At 43.9% G+C, this 24156-nt stretch overlaps 1 protein-coding gene across 4 annotated transcripts in view; it reads left to right on the forward strand.

The window, feature by feature from the left end:
* ctns (cystinosin, lysosomal cystine transporter) overlaps positions 1-24156 on the forward strand; it is a 69086-nt gene that overhangs the window by 40907 nt on the left and 4023 nt on the right. For all 4 annotated transcript variants that reach the window (XR_013495524.1, XR_013495525.1, XR_013495526.1 and 1 more), the window contains exons 6-10: positions 4077-4214; positions 9507-9606; positions 13027-13146; positions 20750-20920; positions 21830-21947. Coding sequence is in view for 1 of the 4 variants with exons in the window: in XM_078198055.1 (XP_078054181.1) it covers positions 4077-4214; positions 9507-9606; positions 13027-13146; positions 20750-20920; positions 21830-21947 (647 nt within the window). In the remaining 3 variants the exon portion in view is untranslated. The remainder of the gene's footprint in view (positions 1-4076; positions 4215-9506; positions 9607-13026; positions 13147-20749; positions 20921-21829; positions 21948-24156) is intronic.

Here is a 24156-nt window from a genome sequence, read left to right on the forward strand (position 1 = left end):
GGTCTACGTTCCTTGATCTTGCCCAGAAATTTACTCGAGGATATTTGTGGTGTTAGTCATGGGTATAGCACCTGGGTAGAAAGTGATTAACAACAGAAGCTGTTTGGGAAGGCCTCAAAATGTATTAAAAGACACTCTTACAAATATATTAAGGATTGGGGGGGGGGAGGGGGGTGATACTCGTACTTGATGGATTATCACTCTGGATAGCCCTAGTTCTTTGAGTAAGGTGGGGTTTTGTGGGGAGGGAAGTGAGTATGGAAAGGCAATGGGTAACAAACAGTATTCATTTCTGTCGTTCTTGGTGATGATGTGGAGCTTATTAGCAACTGTAGATATATCTTGAGCAAGGCAGATTAAATGGGTGTATCTGATTCACAAGAATTGCTGCTTTGGGATGGATCTTGGGGCAATCTTCCAGAGCTACAAGATGTAGATCTTAGGACAGGGTACTACTTGGGATTTGATTTGTAGCCCAAACTCTTTTAATTTGAATTGCTGTATTAACAAGGATCAGTGCTGGGGCCTCAATTCTTTGCAGCTTATATAAATGATTTAGATGAAGGGACGGAGGAATGGTTGCTAAATTTGCTGATGACTCCAAGATAGGGAGGAAAGTAAATTGTGAAGCGTACATAAGGAAGCTGCAAAAGGATACAGATAGGTGAGTGGCAAATGGATTATAATGTGATGTTGGCCATTTTGGCAGGACAGATAAAACCGAAGCATATTATTTAAATGGTGGGAGATTGCAGAGCTCAGATCTGGAGGGATCTGGGTTTCCTAGTGCATGAATCGCAAATGTTGGCATACGGGTACAGCAAGTAATTAGCAAGGCTAATCATAGAGACATACAGTGCAGAAGGAGGCCATTTGGCTCATCAGGTCTTTACTGACTACAATCCCACCCAGGCCCTATCCCCATAACCCCATGCATTTACCCTAGCTAGTACCCCTGACACTGAGGCAATTTAAGCATGGCCAATCCACCTAACCCCGCACATCTTTGGACCTATTGTTTATTGTGAGGGGAATTGAATACAGGAGTATGAAGATTATGCTACAGTTATGCAGGACATTGGTGAGACCACATCTGGAGAGTGTATACAGTATTGGTCACCTTATGGAAGGATGTAAATGTGATGGACATAGTTCAGTTGTTTACTCGATTAATTCCTGGAATGGGTGAGTTGTCTTATGAGGAAAGGCTGAACAGGCTAGGCTGTATCCACCGGAGCTTAGAAGAGTAAGAGGTGACTTGATTGAAACAAATCCTGAGGGGTGTTGACAGGGTGGATGTGGAGAGGATGTCCTCTTGTGGGAGAATCTAGACCTGGGGGCCACTTTAAAAATTAGGGGTCATCCATTTTAAGAGCGAGGTGAGGAGAATTTGGGGTTGAGAGTCTTCAAAATTTTCTGCCTCAAAAGGTGGATGATGCAGAATATCTTTAAGTCAGAACAAAGAACAAAGAACAATACAGCACAGGAACAGGCCCTTCGGCCCTCCAAGCCCGCGCCGCTCCCCGGTCCAGGATTGAATCCTGAATCCAGGATCCCCGCCCAATTTTCCAGCCTATCTACATCCTAATATCCTATCTACCGAGCTGTCCCTCACAGCTACGATGCTTTGTTCATCACAACCTATTAACTCACCCCCACCCCCCCCATTCCAGACAATGTGATCTCCAGGGAGAGGCGAAAACCCAGAGTGAAAACCCCAGGGCCAATATGGGAAAAAAAAAATCTGGGAAATTCCTCTCCGACCCCCTGTGGCGATCGAAACGAGTCCAGGAGATCACACTGGCCCTGATCAGAAAATGCTTCCCAACCCTATTCATTTCCACTTCTGCTTTACGAACACCATCTGAATTCCCTGCCCCCGAGACAGGTTCCCAACTATCCGCAGTCTCGCTCTGTACTGGCACCAGCAAGATGATCATAGAATGAAGCCTTGAAACGAGAAACAAAGAACAATTAGCCCGCGCCGCTCCCTGGTCCAAACTAGACCACTCTTTTGTATCCCTCCATTCCCACTCCGTTCATATAGCTGCCTAGATAAGTCTTAAACGTTCCCAGTGTGTCCGCCTCCACCACCTTGCCCGGCAACACATTCCAGGCCCCCACGACCCTCTGTGTAAAATATGTCCTTCTGATATCTGTGTTAAACCTCCCCCCCTTCACCTTGAACCTATGACCCCTCGTGAACGTCACCACCGACCCGGGGAAAAGCTTCCCACCGTTCACCCTATCTATGCCTTTCATAATTTTATACACCTCTATTAAGTCTCCCCTCATCCTCCGTCTTTCCAAGGAGAACAACCCCAGTTTCCCCAATCTCTCCTCATAACCAAGCCCCTCCATACCAGGCAACATCCTGGTAAACCTCCTCTGTACTCTCTCCAAAGCCTCCACGTCCTTCTGGTAGTGTGGCGACCAGAACTGGACGCAGTATTCCAAATGCGGCCGAACCAACGTTCTATACATCTGCAACATCAGACCCCAACCTTTATACTCTATGCCCCGTCCTATAAAGGCAAGCATGCCATATGCCTTCTTCACCACCTTCTCCACCTGTGACGTCACCTTCAAAGATCTGTGGACTTGCACACCCAGGTCCCTCTGCGTCTCTACACCCTTTATGGTTCTTCCATTTATCGTGTAGCTCCTCCCTACATTATTCCCATCAAAATGCATCACTTCGCATTTATCAGGATTGAACTCCATCTGCCATTTCTTTGCCCAAATTTCCAGCCTATCTATATCCTTCTGTAGCCTCTGACAATGTTCCTCACTATCTGCAAGTCCAGCCAGTTTTGTGTCGTCCGCAAACTTACTGATCACCCCAGTTACTCCTTCTTCCAGATCATTTATATAAATCACAAACAGCAGAGGTCCCAATACAGAGCCCTGCGGTGCACCACTAGTCACAGGCCTCCAGCCGGAAAAAGACCCTTCCACTACCACCCTCTGTCTTCTATGACAGTATGGATCATGCGATCCTAGAATCAGAATTTATGTCACACTATTTGTAACTCCCACAGTTGCGTGGACCTGCAGAGTTTCACTGGCTGTCTTGTCTGGAGACAATACACATCTTTTTAGCCTGTCTTGATGCTCTCTCCACTCCCATTGTTTTGTTTCTTAAAGACTGGATTAGTTGTAAGTATTCGCATTCCAACCATTATTCATGTAAATTGAGTCTGTGTCTTATAAGTTCTGTTTGTGAACAGAATTCCCACTCACCTGAAGAAGGGGCTCAGAGCCTCGAAAGCTTGTGTGGCTTTTGCTACCAAATAAACCTGTTGGACTTTAACCTGGTGTTGTTAAACTTCTTTCTATGACCAAGCCAGTTCTCCACCCATCTAGCCACCTCCCCCTTTATCCCATGAGATCCAACCTTTTTCACTAGCCTACCATGAGGTTTCACTAGCCTACCATGAAGTAGAAAGATCCTTGATAAACAAGGTAGTGAAAGATTATTGAGGTAGACAGAAATGTGAAATTGAGATTAAAATTAGCTTAGCCAAATTCCAAACAATGGATGGTCACTGCTAAACCTCAGACTGTTTGCCTGCATGTTACTTCACACATACTGTTACAAAATAGGAGAGATCAGGCCATGTGCATTTCATAGGCTGTCATGAGATCACCAATGGAGCTTTGCAATCTTTGGATCGACTAATCTATATGTTGATGAGAACAAGTATAAGCTTGTCCTACATTCGTGTGTTTAAGTTCCATCAAGGTCCTACCCCTCGCTACCTCCAGTGCTACAAATTCCACCAAACTCCATTCATCTCTCTCTGACCTCTGTCACATCACTCACTCACTTGGTGGCTGTGTCTTCAGTCATCCATACCTGAAGCTTGGAATTCTCTCCTTAAATCCTTCTACCTCTCTCGCTCCTCCTCCTCCATTAAAACTTTCAAAAACTTGAAGAGTTAAGTTCTGAATAAATCATCTTGTCATTTTTTTTTTCCTTTAGACCTCTGAGAGATTTATCATGAAAGGTATTGTATACATTCCAGTATTTAGTTGTTCCTACTTTAACTGACTGTGTTCTGCTGTTTTTGTAGAACTCTGGCAAGAATTCATTTTCTGGTGGTGCAGAGCAGTGCCCTGAGAATCATATGTCAGGTGATTGGCTGGATTTATTTTGTGGCCTGGTCTATCTCCTTTTATCCGCAAGTGATTGAAAACTGGAAACGTAAAAGGTAAACTGTTCGTATGAGGAGCTCTTTGCAACATAAAATTTTGTGTATGCAAAAAGGTTTACACTGCTGCTACATTTTATTGTCTAACAGGAGTTTCGTGCTGGTGATTTTCATTGCTGCAATAGCTGTAATTTACTGTAATACCAATGATTGTAATTTGTAGCAAAAATAAGGGTGTGAAAGTTGCTCATTTTTAATTTTCAAGCTGGTTAGCAACTCGTGGCCAGAAAGTGAGACCCTATCAATCATACAATGCAGATTGCCACGAATAGCTTGTAATTTAGCAAAAATTACATCTCGCACTTAACCTCCCTGCAATTTCTATATTTGCGCACAATTGCCCATTAAGCCACAAAGTTAATTCTCATAATTAATAGTGCAAGTAATCTTTTAATGATGTGATAATTAATGACTTTCTGGTTCTTTAATTTGATTTATTTATAAGTATACAGTGAAAAGTATTTTTTCTTGTGTGCTATACAGACAAAACATATCATTCATAAGAGTACATAGGGGAGAAGGAAAGAAGAGGGCATGCAGAATGTGGTATTACAGTCATAGGTAGGGTGTAGGGAAAGATCAACTTAATATAAGGTAGGTCCATTCAAAAGTCTGATGGCAGCAGGGAAGAAGCTGTTCTTGAGTCGATTGGTAAGTGATCTAAGACTTCTGTATCTTTTTCCCACCGGAAGAAGGTAGAAGAGAGAATGTCCGGGGTGCGTGGGTCCTTGATTATGCTGGCTGCTTTTCCAAAGGCAGTGTAGACAGTGTCAATGGGTGGGAGGCTGGTTTGAGTGATGGACTGGGCTGCGTGCACAAACCTTTGTAGTTTCTTGCGGTCTTGGACAGAGCAGGAGTCATATCAAGCTGTGATACAACCAGAAAGAATGCTTTCTGGTGCATCTATGGTGCACCTGTAAAAGTTGGTGAGAGTCAGAACTGTGCAAAGTTCGTGGTTCCTCCCTTCCCTCTGTTCTTCTGAGACGTGATCGCTAAAACAACTACGTCCTGAAGTACCCATGATAAGCACTCAGGCTGCTTTGGTTCAGAAAATGAGCATAAAATATAGAGACTTATTCTTTATTCTTTGTACTTTTTCTTTGTTTTTCTTTTTCTCTCTCCAATTTTCTTTCCCCATACTTTGCCTCCTTGTACCTGATTTTACTCTTCTGACCCTTTCCTGTTTCTTTCCGAACCCTTTAATCTCACTGTTTGACCTGTTGCTTACCTAGGTTTCCTATGCCATGTTGCTGTCACTGGACCATTGCCTACACACTTCCAAATTACACTACAGAATTAATTTTAATGCTGAAGAACCCAATCTAATCAGTATATGGTGCGCTGCCCCATTCAGCAAATTCTGGGCCATTGGGAAAAGAGAAAAGGCCAATTTGCAGGCTTGTGATTTAAATGTTTGCCACATTCCTCAGGATAATAAACTTCACAATAATAAGTTTAGTATGGAAATGTGTATCAGATCCCAGTTGTATGGTTATAGTGCTCCTCACATGACTGCTGCCTGTGTACGTTGCTGAATTGCTGTTTCTGTCAGACCCATTCTCACTCAGCATCCATGCTGCTGCCCACAGTGTGCGCTCAGGATATAGCACTGACCTTAGGATATGGAAACTAATGAGCAGATTATGCTGATGAACCACAGTCTGTGTGTTATTTTACATTCTGTAATTTACACTTTGAATTTACACTGCATTGTTGTTTGTGAAGGTTAGTTCAAGCATTAGAAGTGCACTGGGGTTTTAGTGCTATTTTCAAACTCTTACCCTTGGGCATAATTTCATTCGATAAGGATGCGTGGAACACTTTACCAGGGAAGAGTTTAGATTAATAACAGCCTTGGAATTTATTACTGTGACGTTCGTCAAGATAGAAAATTTAAAATGCCTAATCTGGCCAGTTATTTAAATGAACAACCTTTTACTTTTCTCATTATTTTCTTGCCGCATTGCTGATAAACCGCAGAAATAGAACTAAAATTCATACCATGAGGTTAACCGTTTTATTTTGTCACGGGATATGAGCTTCTTCACTAACTCAAATCCGTGACCTCTATCAGAAGGATAATGGTAGCGGATACATGGAAACATCACAATCTGAGTTCCCCTGCAAGTCTCACACTTGCCTGATTTGGAACTTTATCGCTGTTCCTTCACTGTCACTGGGTAAAATTCCTGCAATTCGCTCCCTAACAGCACTGTAGGTGCACCAGCACTACGTGGACGGCAGCAGTTCAAAAAGGCAGCTTACCACTACCACCTCGAGGGCAATTGAGGATGGGCAATGAATGCTGGCACTGCCAGAAACCCCCACAGTCTATGAATGAATGTAAAAGGTTAATCTCGCAAGACAATAATTCTAATTCTTGTAAATTTGCAGTTTATATGTTGCTTTGGGAACATTCCTACAGTTTGTGGAATTAACCATTGATGGAAGAAATTAAACCAAGCAGCATTTTGTCTCTGGTTATAGTTGAACTTCATGATCGCTTATTTACATATCAGTTTATGAATAACACATTGACTTGGTATAAAGTGCTGCTGTTTATCCTGGCATCTGTCTTGGTGCTATTCTATACTATACGCTTTCATCTTGCTTCTCACTCTGAGGCTTAACCCCAAGCGATAAAAGAAGGGATGGGGAACAACTATCTAAATAGAATAGTTGTAAAGAGTGTACAGAAATCAAGGACCTGGGTTTTCATGTGCAGAGATCTTCGAAGGTGGCAGGATGTTTTGAGAGGGTAGCTAGCAAAGCAGATGGGATCTTCATACATCGAGAATAAAAGGCGAGAAGTTCAGGCTGCACCTTTATGAAGCTCTGTTTAGCCTCCAACTGTATTGAATCGAGATGTGGACACTAGATTTTATGAAGAATGTGAGGGTTGTTATGATAGCACAGAGAAGATTTACCAGAATGGCCCGAAGGATTTTTAGGTGGGTTTGTTCTCTTTGGAATAAAGAAAATTGAGGTGAATTTGATAGAGGTGCACAAGATAATGACAGATGAAGCTAATGTAGACACAGCAAAACTGTTCCCATCAGCTGTTAGTACAAAGACTAGGATTTAACACTTTGAGCAAACAATGCAGGGGGAATGGTAGGAAGCATTCTTTTATGTTGCGAGTGAATTTGCTGCCTTTGAGGGTGCTGGAAGCAGAGATGATTGAATTGGAAAGGAAAATGGTTGGGCTCTTGAGGGAAATCAGTTTGCAGGGGGACAAGGATAAAGTGGAGGAATGGAACTGATTGGATTGCCCCACAGAGCAGGTATTGACTCAATGGGCCAAATAGCCCCCTCTTGTCCGACAATGTGACTCTGACTCACACTGATGTTGCTGCAGAGTGGATTTGCTGGATCTTGTACATTTTACACTAGAAATAGGAGCAGAAGGAGACCACGCGGCCTGTCAAACCGGCTCCACCATTCAATATGATCATGGCTGATCCTGGACTTCAACTCCGTTCTCCTGCCTGCTCCCCATTTCTCTTCATTCCCATAGACACCAAACATCTGTCAATCCCATTCTTAACAATGGAGCATCCACAACCCACTGGGATAGAAAATTCCAACCCTTTGAGTGAAATAGTTTCTCCTCATCTCGGGTCGAAATGATCAGCCCCTTATCTTGAAACTATGCTCTGGTGTTTTAGATTCCCCGTCCAGTAGAAGCAGTCACTCAGCACCCGCCCTATTAAGTCTAAAGTTTGTAGATCGCTTCTTGTTCTGAACTCCAGAGAAAATAAGCCTAATTTCCTCCGCCTTCCATGATGGGACAACCTCCTCAATCCGGGGACCAATCTGTTGATCCTTCATTGCACCGACCTCATAGGAATATAGAAACTAGAAGCAGGAGTAGGCCATTCGGCCCTTCGAGCCTGATCTGCCATTAATTTTGATCATGGTTGATTATCGAATTCAATATCCTGATTCCCCCCCCCCCCCACATATCCCTTGATCCCTTTAGCCCCTCGAGTGTAAAGTAAAAGTATATCCTTTCTTAACTGGAAACCAAAGCTGAGCAATGTTCCAAATGTAGTCTCGTTAAAACCCTGTTCTGTACAACTTCGCACTTCTCTATATTATATTTCATCTTGTTTCCCCACTCACTTAACCTGTCTATATCTCTTTGCAGCCTCTGTTCCTTTCCCACAACTTACCTTCCCACTTTCAGGTGTCCAAGAAGTGTCATATTGGACTTGAAACATTAACTCTGTTTACACTCGCCACAATGCTGCCAAACCTGAATTTTTCCAGCATGTTGCGTTTCTGTATTACCTTTCCACCTAGTTTGGTATCATTAGCAAACTTGGATACATTACTCTTTGTCTCGTGATCTAAGTCATTAGCTGCTCTGACGAAGGGTCACCCAGACTTGAAACGTTGGCTCTATTCTCTCTCCACAGATGCTGTCAGACCTGCTGAGATTTTCCAGCATTTTCTGTTTCTGCAATGTTTAGCCACTCTCTTCCTTTTCATATATTAATAAAAGCTCATCGTTTTAATATCTCTGACTAGCGCACACTCATTCTTTATTTTTCCTTTTTTTAAAAAAAAAATGTTTTGGTGATCCTTTGCTTGTTTCTGAAACACTCTCATCCCCTGCAACATCGTAAGCCTTTTATAATGAGCAGCCTGGGAATGGAGGGATACAAACGATTGGTCTAGTTGGACCAAGGAGCGGCACAGGTTTGGAGGGCCGAAGGGCCTGTTTCCTGTGCTGTACTGTTCTTTGTTCTTTGTTCTAATCTCATACTTTCCCTAACTTCTTGACAAGCCATGGATGGGTCTTCCTTGCTGAGTTTTTATTTTTTCCATTGAATACACTTTTGTTGATCATTTTTTATTTCTTTTAAATGTTTCACACTTTTCCCACTTTATTTACCTCCATACCTTCCCGTCTGTTTACTCAATGAGCCTCACACCTATGTAATTGGCTTTGTTTAAGTACAAGATTCTTGTTTGCAGCTGGAGTATGTCATTTTTGAATTTAATGGTATTATCATTTCCCAATGGATCTTTTACTTCAACATTGTTTTAATAAAGTTGCCTCTTAACTCTTCTAAACTCGGTGGATACAAGCTGAGGATCATATTCCCTGATACACACCACCGATTGTTCTAAGCATGTCCGCAACCTCTTGTACTTCATCTGAATTAAAATTTAACATTTTTTGTATTGTGTTTTCCCGTTTGGATCTGTGATGGAAAGCAGATTAATTTCTAAATTATTGAGTATTCATATGTATTTTTCTCTTTTTGTTTCTCCCCCTCTCAGTGTGGTTGGATTGAATTTTGATTTTCTGGCACTTAATCTGACTGGTCACATTGCATATGGAATGTTTAACATTGGTCTGTTCTGGATTCCATATATCGAGGTAATATTTAATTTAGCGTCTTCCCAAATGCTGGGAACACGTAATTTCAATAAATGTTCATTGGGGAGCGGTGAAGGACATGGTCAAGTTACTGAAGTGGGGGGGTGGGAAGGAGAGGTGGCATTACTACTTTAACAGAAACCCCCCCCCCCCTCAGAGGCAGGTTATTCAAGAAATCCACTTCCCTGCTCATTTAGCAGGTGGTAAATTTGTTCTACATCTTGCAGGTTGAGGATTATTGTCCCACAACCACATTCTGGGCATATCTCTCTCTGATTCCAGTTGGTAGCATGTTAAAGGCTGTGATATGGAGCATTTCTCTTATAGCATTCGTGTTATTGACTAGATTTAATGACAGCACAGATCACTACAGACAGTTTGTACTTGAGGCTCTGGAACCTTTATTTCTAAACTTTACTCTGTTCACAGCATTATACAGGATCTATTACGTAAACTTAAGATAGGTAGCTTACCCACCTAGTTCATTCTACAAAAACATTGATTCCACTCATTCCTTTGTGTGCAGTTAGTCAATCCTCCACTCCAAAACTATGCGCCAGTCCAGTTTATCATTGCCTCAAAACAGACTAATAATACATCATCATAGTCCCAGATGACCATAGGCTGCTCTCCCATTCTGAGGGGGAGAGCTATCTGGTGGTGATTTAACCTGAGGATCACCACACCTCGGGCAAGGTTGAGAAGGCAAGGCCTTCATAAATAACCTCAGTCGGAACGGTAATTGAACCCATGTTGTTGGCGTTGCTCTGCATCACAGCTGTCCAGCCAACTGAACTAAACAGACCACTGCAGGCCTAGAAGTTTTATACAATGCAGTTAGATCAAATGGGCATCACCTAATCAAAATGATAACACCACTTACGCACACTACATCACCTGGTGTTCCACCAATCCTCAAGTTGGACTATACAGATATAATGTGTAAAGAATGCGTAACTTTAATTATTATGGGAAATAAGGAAGTAGCAGAGACATTAAACAAATACTTTATTTTCCACTTTGAAGATAGCTGCACAAAGAAACATTCTGGAAGCAGTTGGGGGCCCAAGAGCCTAGTGAAAATAAATAACTTGTGGATATTTGTACTATTTAAGCAATAATCCTGGAGAAATTCTATTATTCTCTGGCCCTGATAGATTTTAAAATTTTTATATAGCTGTGCTGTTGTTCCAATATTGTATTCCAAATCATCATAACATTATGTTTAAAAGAGAACCTCCCATCTCACCCCAAGTTCTTTTGCCAATCACCTTAAGTCTGTGTCCTCTGCTTATTTAACCAGCCTCTTGCTGCTAGAAACAGCTTCTCATTTACCCTTCAAATCCTTCACAATTCTAAATGTGTTATAAATACCTTCACCTTCCCTGCTGGATGGAAAATAATCCCAACTTCCCCGGTCTCCACATAATTCCAATCCATCACCTAGTTGCTTATCCCAGTTTTATAACTTTCTCCATCAGCATTTCTGTTCATTTTATGGGTTAGTCAATCAGGTTTGCAGCAATATTTTCTTTATTCTTTATCCCAGTCAACACTTTGCCAGAAAATGTTTTTGTCCTTCCCTACTTATTCAGCCTCAACGTACAAAGTGGGATGTTGTTGTTTTACTTGAGAAATCATGAACAGTCCAATAAGCCATTTTCGAGCCGTAACATTTAAAATCATTGTTTCTTTTTAAAGACTTTTTAAAAAGTTTTGAGATCTCCTTTTGTTCATTGCTTCTGGTGTCTCCATTTATTTTACTCTTTTTGAAGTCCTGCATCACTAATCATTCCCCCTCTGTTCCACTCTTCGTGCAGGTCAGAATTACACTGATTCTTTACACACTCCTCCCCTGTCCCACTACCACCCCCCACACTGCTTCCTGTATATTAAAGGGGTAAAGACTGCACCATGTGGGCCTCTGACAGGTCTCTCTCTTTCTCTCTCTCTCTCTCTCTCTCTCTCTCTCTCTCTCTCTCTCTCTCTCTTCCCCCCCCCCTCCCCCCAACCCTCCAGCTACTGGAAAATCTTAGCTCATCAGCTCGACTTAATCCACCCAGACTAAACCTTGGATAACATTTGGAGAAGGCAATGTTTTGTCATGATTGTGCATTCTGGCTCCCGGTTTCTATGAACCCATAGCTGAATGCAGCAGAATTGGATCTCCAACCAGAGATCAGAGTTTCCAAATTCCTCATTTCTTTGCCCTCTCAGCATCCATAATTCTGAAGTCCTCATCTCGAGTCCCACCATTTCCTCCTTGCATAATGTGGCAATAGGCAAATGCTGCAATTCAAGGTCATTGTCCAATACAAACACCGGAGGCTTCAGCCCTTACACAGTTAACACCCTTCAATATCTGGACATTTCTTGGAACCAAAACTCTCAGGTCTTCCCGGAGAGCCTTCTGCCCTCTAACCACAATGACCTGGTCAGCTAGAAATCCTGCTTGACTTGCAACTGGCGAAAGCAAAGATTACACTGCCACCCCACCACATCACATATTCCAGATCTGCCATAGTTCACACTCCAATTCTTCTGGACAGAAATGCAATCAAGATTGCATCCAGCAAGTAGACCAAGTCTCCCAAACTTCAAGTTGCTGCTGGGCAGATATGGAACAAGGCCTCTACATGTAGGCGAACACCAACTACACTACACCTACTGCCTTTCATTTAAAGTCTGGAAAACAGCAAGGGCCAGGTACCATAGCCCTGACTTTCTACAGCTGCTTAAAAGATGTAGCACCGATGGAGATGAAATGAAAGGTGCTATTGAAAGATGGCCCTTGGTAAATTCAGGAGTGAAGAACTTGCATTTATAAAGTGCCTCAATGCATTTTACAGCTGATGAACTTTTGAACTGTAGTCAGTTGAGTTTGAGATTATAGCAGCCACTTTATGAGCAGCAAGATCCCATAAAAACAATAAGATAAGCTGGTCTGTTTTGTTCATGGTGATTGGAGGATGAATATTGGCCAGTCTATCGGAAGACCTTTAAGAACTTTCACATTCATCTCAGAGAGCAGACAGGGTTTAATATCTTATCTAAAGGACAGCACCTTCTGCAGTGTAATGCTCCCTCAGTACAGCACTGACAATACTTGGTGCCCTGCTTACCCTCCCTATATGCGAGTAGTCTGAGTGGGATTCCCCTTCTGCTGTACGGATACATAGATTTGACCATCAACTGACCAGTCAGGTTGAGTCAATGACCTGACAGTGAAAGGAAAGTTAAACCAGTTGTGAGGTGAGCATCATTTGGAAGAGATTTACTCTGATCATTAGATTCTGTATAATGGATTTGTACCTGATCCTGACGGAGTTCTGATATGATTAAGACTTCATTTCAATTCCAAGTTATAGTGTTGAGTTGATTTGTCATGAAATGTACTAAATCTGTCACCTGCTTTTTCAGAATGAGTTCCTGAAGGATAATCCAGATGGGGTGAACCCAGTGCAAGGCAGTGATGTCTTCTTCAGTCTTCATGCAGTCCTGTTAACAATAGTTACGATATGTCAATGTTGTTTATATGAGGTCAGTCCATCTCCAGAGAGGTTTGTTACATTTGGTGTCAGAATTTATAGCCTGAATTAAACCAGCAGTTGGTGCACTGGTCCCATTCTTCTGTCCTTTCACTGTGTCTGGTGACATCCTATTGCAATTCCCTTTCAAATTAAGTCTCTTACTTAGTAGCCTCTTGTGATACTAGATCTTTCCATTCTAACAGCACTGAAACTCTTACTTCTAATTTCCTCCTTTTCATGTAAATGCAGAATCCCATTTTCCAACTTTTTAAATCCATGTAGAACATAGAACATTACAGCGCAGTACAGGCCCTTCGGCCCTCGATGTTGCGCCGACCAGTGGAACCAATCTAAAGCCCCTCTAATCTACACTATTCCAATATCATCCATATGTTTATCCAATAACCATTTGAATGCTCTTAATGTTGACGAGTCCACTACTGCTGCAGGCAGGGCATTCCACGCCCTTACTACTCTCTGAGTAAAGAACCTACCTCTTGCATCTGTCCTATATCTCCCACCCCTCAATTTAAAGCTATGTCCCCTCATGCTAGCCATCACCATCCGAGGAAAAAGGCTCTCACTATCCACCCTATCTAATCCTCTGATCATCTTGTATGCCTCTATTAAGTCACCTGTTAACCTTCTTCTCTCTAACGAAAACAACCTCAAGCCCCTCAGCCTTTCCTCATACGATTTTCCCACCATACCAGGCAACATCCAGGTAAATCTCCTCTGCACCCTTTCCAACACTTCCACATCTTTCCTATAATACGGCGACCAGAACTGTACGCAATACTCCAAATGTGGCCGCACCAGAGTTTTGTACAGTTGCAGCATGACCTCCTGGCTCCGAAACTCAATCCCTCTACCAATAAAAGCTAACACACCGTACGTCTTCTTAACAACCCTATCAACCTGGGTGCCAACTTTCAGGGATCTATGCACATGGACACCCAGATCCCTCTGTTCATCCACACTACCAAGTATCTTACCATTAGCCCAGTACTCTGTATTCCTGTTACTCCTTCCAAAGTGAATCACCTCACACTTTTCCGCATTAAACTCCGTTTGCCACCTCAGCCCAGCTTTGTAGCTTATCTATGTCCCTCTGTAACCTGCCACTTCCCTCCGCACTGTCTACAACTCCACCGACTTCCGTGTCATCCGCAAATTTACTATTCCATCCTTCCACGCCCTCATCCAGGTCATTAATAAAAATGACAAACAGCAGTGGCCCCAAAACAGATCCTTGCGGTACACCACTAGTAACTGAACTCCAGGATGAATATTTCCCATCAACCACCACCCTCTGTTTTCTTACAGCTAGCCAATTCCTGATCCAAACCAGTAAATCACCCTCAATCCCATGTGTCCGTATTTTCTGCAAAAGCTTACCATGGGGAACCTTATCAAACGCTTTGCTGAAATCCATATATACCACATCAACCGCTTTACCCTCATCCACCTCTTTGGTCACCTTCTCAAAGGACTCCATAATGTTTGTGAGGCACGACCTACCCTTCACAAAACCGTGCTGACTATCCCTAATCAAATTATTCCTTTCTAGGTGATTATAAATCCTATCTCTTATAATCCTTTCCAATACTTTGCCCATAACAGAAGTAAGGCTCACCGGTCTATAATTACCAGGGTTGTCCCTACTCCCCTTCTTGAACAAGGGGACAACATTTGCTATCCTCCAGTCTTCTGGCACTGTTCCTGTAGACAATGACGACACAAAGATCAAAGCCAAAGGCTCTGCAATCTGCTCTCTAGCCTCCCAGAGAATCCTAGGATAAATCCCATCCGGCCCAGGGGACTTATCTTTTTTTAACCTTTCCAGAATTGCTAACACCTCCTCCTTATGAACATCAATCCCATCCAGTCCAACAGCCTGCATCTTAGTACTCCCCTCGACAACACCTGTGTGAATACCGACGAAAAATATTCATTTAGTGCCTCTCCTATCTCTTCAGACTCCATGCACAACTTCCCACTACTGTCCTTGACTGGCCCTAATCTTACCCTAGTCATTCTTTTACTCCTGACATACCTATAGAAAGCTTTAGGGTTTTCCTTGATCCTACCTGCCAAAGACTTCTCATGTCCCCTCCTGGCTCTTAACTCTTTCTTTAGGTCCTTCCTGGCTAACTTGTAACTCTCAAGTGCCTTAACTGAGCCTTCACGTCTCATCTTAACCTAAGTCTCCTTCTTCCCCTTCACAAGAGATTCAACCTCCTTAGTAAACCACGGTTCCTTCACACGTCTGCTTCCTCCCTGCCTGACAGGTACATATTTATCAAGGACGCGTAGTAGCTGTTCCTTGAACAAGTTCCACATTACAATTGTGCCCATCCCCTGCAGTTTCCTTCCCCAACCAATGCCACCTAAATCTCGCCTAATCGCATCATAATTTCCTTTCCCCCAGCTATAACTCTTGCCCTTTGGTATATACCTATCCTTTTCCATTGCTAAGGTAAACGTAACCGAATTGTGGTCACTGTCACCAAAGTGCTCACTTACCTCCAAATCTAACACCTGGCCTGGTTCATTACCCAGTACCAAATCCAACGTGGCCTCGCCTCTTGTTGGCCTATCTACATACTGTGTCAGGAAACCCTCCTGCACACATTGGACAAAAACTGACCCCTCTAAAGTACTCGAACTATAGCTTTTCCAGTCAATATTTGTAAAGTTAAAGTCGCCCAGTACAACTACCCTGTTACTTTCGCTCCTATCCAGAATCATCTTTGCAATCTTTTCCTCTACATCTCTGGAACTTTTCAGAGGTCTATAAAAAAACTCCCAACAGGGTGACCTCTCCTTTCCTGTTTCTAACCTCAGCCCATATGTCTCTACCTCTGTAGATAAAAGCAAAATACTGCGGATACTGGAATCTGAAACAGCTCTGGCAATGGGTGATCCAGACTTGAAACATTAGCTCTGTTCTCTCCTCACAGATGCTGCCAGACCTGCTGAGATTTTCCAACATTTCTTGTTTTTTGTCTGTACCTCTAGTTCTCTGGTCCCCCATTTAAATGTTAGCATTTGGTATTCGCGCTCTTCCCGATGTACGGCTTCATATTTCTATGAATTGCAGTCACCATCAATCAGCCCAGTCTGTTCATTGACCAGTGCTCTGCTGCGATTTCTTGCATTTTTCCTTGCACTTTGTTGCATCACTTGATTTTAATATCAGCAAACTTTGTATTATTCCTCCCTGCCTGCAGACCATTTATATAAATGGACATTAGGAAATCCCAATAGAGATCTGGGATATATCTCAACCCTCTCACAAACACCATCTGCTTTGTTTCCTCAGCATCTCTCTGTCTAGGCTGTTTCACTTTCTTTGATTCTGAGACCAGGGTCTTGAATCTCAATGAAGGTAACTATGAGGCATGAATTGGCCATGACAGACTGGGAAACATTACTGAAAAGAAGGACAATGGATAAGTAACGGCAGGCATTTAAGGAATGAATAGATGAACTCCAAATATTGATTATTCCTGTTTAGTGTAAGAGAGCTGTGACCAAGCCATGACTTAGAAGGGAAATTAGGGATAGTATTAGATTCAAAGAAGAAGCGCACAAATTGACAAGAAAAAGCAATCGACCCGAGGACTGGGAGCAGCTCAGTAAAGGAGGACCAAGGAATTGATTAAGAAGGAGTCTGGGAAGGGTTTTTTAAGCGCGTGAAGTATAAAAGGTAGGCTGCAGTATACAGCGGGCAGCGTCGGGAGCGGGCAGGGGAGTGCGTGGGAAGCAGAGTGTGAGCTGTAAGGCTTTGGCTCACAGGGCTTAGGCAGAAAGGGCGAGCAGGGGTGAGTTTAATTCATTTTTGCTGTTTCTACCTGGTACTGGCAGGGTATCTAGAGGGGATGGGTGTGCAGGCAGTGCTATGTTCCTCTTGCACTATGTTTGAGGTGAGGGACGATGACAGTTTCCCTGCTGATTACACCTGTGGGAAGTGCACCCATCTGCAGCTCCTCCAAAACCGTGTTAGGGAACTGGAGTTGGACGAACTTAGGATCATTAGGGACGCAGAGGTGGCCATAGACAGAAGCTTCAGGGATACAGTTACTCCGAGGAATGAAAACAGATGGGTGACGGTGAGAGGGGCTGGGTGGAAGCAGTCAGTGCAGGGATCCCCTGTGATCGTTCCCCTTAGCAACAAGTATTCCGCTTTGGATATGGTTGAGGGGGATGACATACCAGTGGTGAGCCGCAGTGAGAGGATCTCCAGCACTGTGTCCGTCTCTGTGGCTCGGGAGAGTAAGGGGCAGAGCGGGAGGGCAATAGTTATTGGGGACTCGTTAGTTAGAGGGATAGATAGGAGGTTCTGTGGCAGCAAAAGAGACTCACGGATGGTATGTTGCCTACCGGATGCCAAGGTCCGTGACGTCTCAGACCGTGTTTTCCGGATTCTGAAGGGGGAGGGGAAACAGTCCAAGTCCTGGTACACATTGGTACCAATGACATAGGTAAGAGAAGGGACGGGGATTTAAAACAGGAATTTCGGGAGCTGGGCTGGAAGCTGAGAGCCAAGACGAAACATGTGGTCATCTCTGGTACGTTGCCGGTGCCACGTGATAGCGAGTTGAGGAACAGGGAGAGTGTGCAGTTAAACATGTGGTTGCAGGGATGGTGTAGGAGGGAGGGCTTCAGATACGTGGATGATTGGAACACATTCTGGGGAAGGTGGGACCTGTACAAACAGGACGGGGTGCACCTGAACCAGAGGGGCACCAATATCCGAGAAGGGAAATTTGTTACGGCTCTTCAGGGGGGTTTAAACTAATTTGTCAGGGGAGTGGGAAAAGGAGTTGTAGTCCAGAAGTCAGTGAGGGTGGTGAGGTATTGGGGAAGGTATCGGGGTCAAGGGTGGGTACCGGTAGACAGGAAGGTGGGTTGAAGTGTGTCTACTTCAATGCAAGGAGCATCCGGAACAAGGTAGATGAATTTGGGGCGTGGATTGGTACTTGGGACTACGATGTTGTGGCCATTACGGAGACGTGGGTAGAACAAGGACAGGAATGGTTGTTGGACGTTCCGGGGTATAGATGTTTCAGTAAGTGTAGGGAAGCTGGTAAAAGAGGTGGAGGAGTGGCATTGTTAATCAAGGATAGTCTAACGGCTGCGGAAAGGCACTTCGAGGGGGATCTGCACACTGAGGTAATATGGGCTGAAGTTAGAAATAGGAAAGGAGCGGTCACGTTGTTAGGAGTTTACTATAGGCCCCCAAATAGTAATAGAGATGTGGAGGAAGAAATTGCTAAGCAGATTATGGATATGTGTGGGGGTCACAGGGTAGTTGTCATGGGGGACTTTAACTTTCCAAATATTGATTGGAACCTTTGTAGGTCAAATAGTTCGGATGGGGCAGTTTTTGTGCAGTGTGTGCAGGAGGGTTTCCTGACACAATATGTGGATAGGCCGACAAGAGGTGAGGCCACATTGGATTTGGTACAGGGAAATGAACCGGGCCAAGTGTTAGATTTGGTTGTGGGAGAGCACTTTGGAGATAGTGACCACAATTCGGTGTCTTTTGTTATTGCGATGGAGAGGGATAGGGCCGTACGGCAGGGCAAGGTTTACAATTGGGGGAGAGGTAATTATGATGCGATTAGGCAAGAATTAGGGGGCATAAGATGGGAACAGAAACTGTCAGGGAAAGGAACTGATGAAAAGTGGAACTTTTTCAAGGAACAAATACTGGATGTCCTTGATAGGTATGTCCCTGTCGGGCAGGGAGGAAATGGCCGAGTGAGGGAACCATGGTTCACGAAAGAGGTGAAATGTCTTGTGAAAAGGAAGAGGGAAGCTTATGTAGGGATGAGGAAACAAGGTTCAGGAATGAGCTGAAAAAGGGGTTTAGGAGAGCTAGGAGGGGACACGAGAAGTCCTTGGCGGGTCGGATCAAGGAAAACCCCAAGGCTTTTTACTCTTATGTGAGGAATAAAAGAATGACCAGGGTGAGGTTAGGGCCGGTCAAGGACAGTAGTGGGAACTTGTGTATGGAGTCAGTGGAGATAGGCGAGGTGATGAATGAATACTTTTCTTCAGTGTTCACCAAGGAGAGGGGCCATGTTTTTGAGGAAGAGAAGGTGTTACAGGCTAATAGGCTGGAGGAAATAGATGTTCGGAGGGAGGATGTCCTGGCAGTTTTGAATAAACTGAAGGTCGATAAGTCCCCTGGGCCTGATGAAATGTATCCTTGGATTCTTTGGGAGGCAAGGGATGAGATTGCAGAGCCTTTGGCTTTGATCTTTGGGTCCTCGCTGTCCACGGGGATGGTGCCAGAGGACTGGAGAATGGCGAATGTTGTTCCTCTGTTTAAGAAAGGGAATAGAAATGACCTTGGTAATTATAGACTGGTTAGTCTTACTTTGGTGGTTGGTAAATTGATGGAAAAGGTCCTTAGAGATGGGATTTACGACCATTTAGAAAGATGCGGATTAATCCGGGATAGTCAGCACGGATTTGTGAAGGGCAAGTCGTGCCTCACAAATTTGATAGAATTTTTTGAGGAGGTAACGAAGTGTGTTGATGAAGGTAGGGCAGTTGATGTCATATACATGGATTTTAGTAAGGCGTTTGATAAGGTCCACCATGGTCGGCTTATGATGAAAGTGAGGAGGTGTGGGATAGAGGGAAAGTTGGCCGATTGGATAGGTAACTGGCTGTCTGATCGAAGACAGAGGGTGGTGGTGGATGGAAAATTTTCGGATTGGAGGCAGGTTGCTAGCGGAGTGCCGCAGGGATCAGTGCTTGGTCCTCTGCTCTTTGTGATTTTTATTAATGACTTGGAGGAGGGGGCTGAAGGGTGGATCAGTAAATTTGCTGATGACACCAAGATTGGTGGAGTAGTGGATGAGGTGGAGGGCTGTTGTAGGCTGCAAAGAGACATAGATAGGATGCAAGGCTGGGCTGAACAATGGCAAATGGAGTTTAACCCTGATAAATGTGAGGTGATTCATTTTGGTAGGACTAATTTAAATGTGGATTACAGGGTCAAAGGTAGCGTTCTGAAGACTGTGGAGGAACAGAGAGATCTTGGGGTTCATATCCACAGATCTCTAAAGGTTGCCACTCAAGTGGATAGAGCTGTGAAGAAGGCCTATAGTGTGTTAGCTTTTATTAACAGGGGGTTGGAGTTTAAGAGCCGTGGGGTTATGCTGGAACTTTATGCTACTATAAAATGTAGTTGAGGCCAAAACATTTCAAGAAGAAATTAGATCTAGCTCTTGAGGATCAAGGCATATGGGGGGAAGGCAGGATCAGGATATTGATCATGGCTGATCATCAAGTTCAAAATGAATGGCAGAGCAGACTTGAAGGGCTGAATGGCCTGCTCCTACTTCTAGTTTCTACGATATTATGTGTTTTGATTTTTGTAAGAATTCCCTTATGGCTGCAGGTCGCTGTACATTGAAGTAATGACCCGACTTACAAATCATTGCTCCTGGTTGCAGGTGTGGCACACTGCTACATTCTGGACCAAGACCCATTCTGGACCATTGCTTTTGACATTTGCAAGCTGTTTTGATCAGGATGTTTGGATATTGTATTGCTGCGCGCTGACTCTCTCCTGTACTTGTGTCACACAGAGAGGGGAACAGAAAGTTTCAAAGGTTGCGACTGGACTGCTGGTGGCTGCCTGGCTTTTCGCTCTTATCACCTTGTTTGTGACTGTAGCTGACAAAATCACCTGGCTGCAATATCTCTACTACTTCTCCTACATCAAACTTGTAATCACACTTATCAAATACATCCCACAGGTGGGTGATGGGGTGAGGAGTCTGCACAACAGTGTAGAGGGTGGTTAGCACAATGCAGGATGCAGCATGGGTTGGGGAAGTGGGTGGGATGGTTGTAAGTGGTCTGTAGAGCACAGAATACGTCAACTGGAGAGGAGGAGACATTTATGATTCCAGGTGTAAGGAATCCTGCAGCGCCTCTAGATTGTCTTTCTTTCCTGGCTGGAACTTTACTGAGGCTTTGGCTATACGGCAGCATGTAAATGCTGAAGGGTTTGACCCTGACACTGTTCTCTGGAAAGTGGCAGTGAAGGGATTCCTTTTCCTTTACAAATGCAGTAAGGAGTTTAACAACACCAGGTTAAAGTCCAACAGGTTTATTTGGTAGCAAAAGCCACACAAGCTTTCGGAGCTCCAAGCCCCTTCAGGTGAGTCAGGTGACTCACTGTGTTTACTGTGTTTACCCCAGTCCAACGCCGGCATCTCCACATCCTTTACAAATGGACAGAGTGCTGTTACCTGCATTACTAAGCCCAGCGAGTTGGCTGCCTTTGGGCTGAGGGAGATCAGTTGAGGCATTAATACTGTACAAACAAATCCAAAAAGGCCCCACTGCTCCATCAGACCTGACCTACATCATCCCCACCCCTCCATCTAATCCCATGGGAGAGAGAGGGATACCTAGGATTTGGTATTGAAAGAATATTCTGGAAAAGCCCCCTTAGATGATGATAACCAACCCAGGAGCTCACCTGGATGAAACTCGGATTGATAAAGACACTTCACCTCTCCCTGGTTTGATTTCTATCAGTGCGGAGACGGTTCAGCTTCAGCGTACCCAGCTACAAGCTGTTTGAAATGTCTTTGTGTCAGCACTAGTGATGTCGTTAAGTACAGATTGTAACATTCTTTCACTCACTCTCTCTCCAGGCCTACATGAACTATCGCAGAAAGAGCACAGTTGGTTGGTCCATTGGCAATGTGCTTCTAGATTTTACTGGGGGCAGTCTCAGCATTGCACAGATGTTCTTACAATCTTATAACAATGGTAATTGAAATATTCACTCTGGAATGGTTGCACTTACTAATGGTTATGCAGTGAGTGTGTGCTGGGGTCAGATACTGGCTGCTTCTGTTACCCTCCCCATTCTGCACCATGACATGAACAGCAATCCCATTCAGCATCTTCCAGTTTTTTATTAGTGTCACAAGTAGGCTTACATTAACACTGCAATGAAGTAACTGTGAAAATCCGCTGTGCGAGGTGCGGGCCCGGCTCCCCCGCTGTGCGGCAGTGGGCCTGGCTCCCCCACGTTATTGACATCTGTTACTCGGCTATGAATCTAAACACCCTCCAAACATTCCAGTTGAATGAGACAAACAAGAACAGGAGCCAACTCTTCAATTCATTAAACAATTTCCCTTTATTTAACACTTCAGGTACCAACTTAAACAGATGCACCTCATCAACTCTTAACTGAACACTAACTTTAATTATTTAAATGAAAATGGCTACTCCTGAGTTTAGGAAAAACCTTGGCCAAGAAATAGTCGCGATGTAGAATCTATCTTTGTAGTCTTCTGAGGAAAATTCTTGCAGGATGCACATGTTACAATGGTTAATCTGTAGAGCTGTTGTTGGCAAAGAAAGGACTGCAATGTCTCTTATCTACAAATTCTTCCTTAAGGTTCTCTGTCATCCAGCCAATTGTGTAACCAGAAACCGATCACATGGCTCAAACATCCAATCAAATTAGTTGTAAATGACACCATTATGCTTGCTTCACATGACATGTCCCACACACAACAACAATAAAATTCGAGGCCACTATGTCTGCTCAAAAGTAAACAACTTTCCTTACTCAGTCGACACTGGAAGCTTCAGGTCATAGTTTCCAGACCAGAGCCCTGATTCTGAGTAACTTTACGATCTGTATCTGGTTTTAATTATAAGTTGACCAAAAATCCCAGCATGCTTAACTCTGGCAGAACAAGCCACTTTTGCTATTATTGTTAAATCATTGTTGTAGCTGTTCTTTCTCCGTCTACACATCCATCGTCCTTGGTCTCATTCTAGTAAATCTCCTCTCTAAGGCTATGTAACCCTATTTGTATATTTTCCCCAATCTCTGTTATAAGCAGATGCTGCTACACTTGCCACCTTTCCTTTGGAGCAACAGTGGTGTAATGGTAATGTCACTGGATTTGTAATGCAAAGGCCGATGCTAATGCTCTGGGGACATGGGTTCAAATCTCACTATGGCGGCTGGTGGAGTTTAAATTCAATTAATCTGGAATTTAAAATTAGTCTCATTATGGTATCCACGAAGTTTTAATTGATTGCTGCAAAGACCCATCTGGTTCACTAATGTCCTTTAGGGAAGGTAATCCATCATCCTTACCCGGTCTAGTCTACATGTCCAGATCCACAACGATGTGGTTGACTCTTAACTACCCTGTGCAGTGGCCTCGCAAGTCGCTAAGTTCAAGAGCAATTAGGGAGGGGCAATAAATGCTGTCTGACCAGTGGTGTGCACATCTCCGTGAAAGAATAAATAAAACTGACAGCTAAATAGTGCTGTGAAATGAGTGTTCCAAAGCAGTTGCTTAAGTTGGGGGTCCTTGTGCATGAGACGCAAAAGCCCAGTCTGCAGGTACAATAGGTGATCAAGAAGGCAAATGGGATGTTGGCCTATATCGCGAGGGGGATAGAATATAAAAGCAGGGATGTCTTGATGCACCTGTACAGGGCATTGGTGAGGCCGCAGCTGGAATACTGTGTGCAGTATTGGTCCCCTTATATGAGGAAGGATATATTGGCATTGGAGGGAGTGCAGAGAAGGTTCACCAGGTTGACACCGGAGATGAGGGGTTTGGATTATGAGGAGAGGCTGAGGAGATTGGGTTTGTACTCGTTGGAGTTTAGAAGGATGAGGGGGGATCTTATGGAGACTTATAAGATAATGCGGGGGCTGGATAGGGTGGAGGCGGAGAGATTCTTTCCACTTAGTAAGGAAGTTAAAACTAGAGGACACAGCCTCAAAATAAAGGGGGGTCGGTTTAAGACAGAGTTGAGGAGGAACTTCTTCTCCCAGAGGGTGGTGAATGTCTGGAATTCTCTGCCCACTGAGGTGGTGGAGGCTACCTCGCTGAATATGTTTAAAGCGCGGATGGATGGATTCCTGATCGGTAAGGGAATTAAGGGTTATGGGGATCAGGCGGGTAAGTGGTACTGATCCACGTCAGATCAGCCATGA

Source organism: Mustelus asterias, chromosome 26 (genome assembly GCF_964213995.1).
Source record: "Mustelus asterias chromosome 26, sMusAst1.hap1.1, whole genome shotgun sequence".
Taxonomy (NCBI): domain Eukaryota; kingdom Metazoa; phylum Chordata; class Chondrichthyes; order Carcharhiniformes; family Triakidae; genus Mustelus; species Mustelus asterias.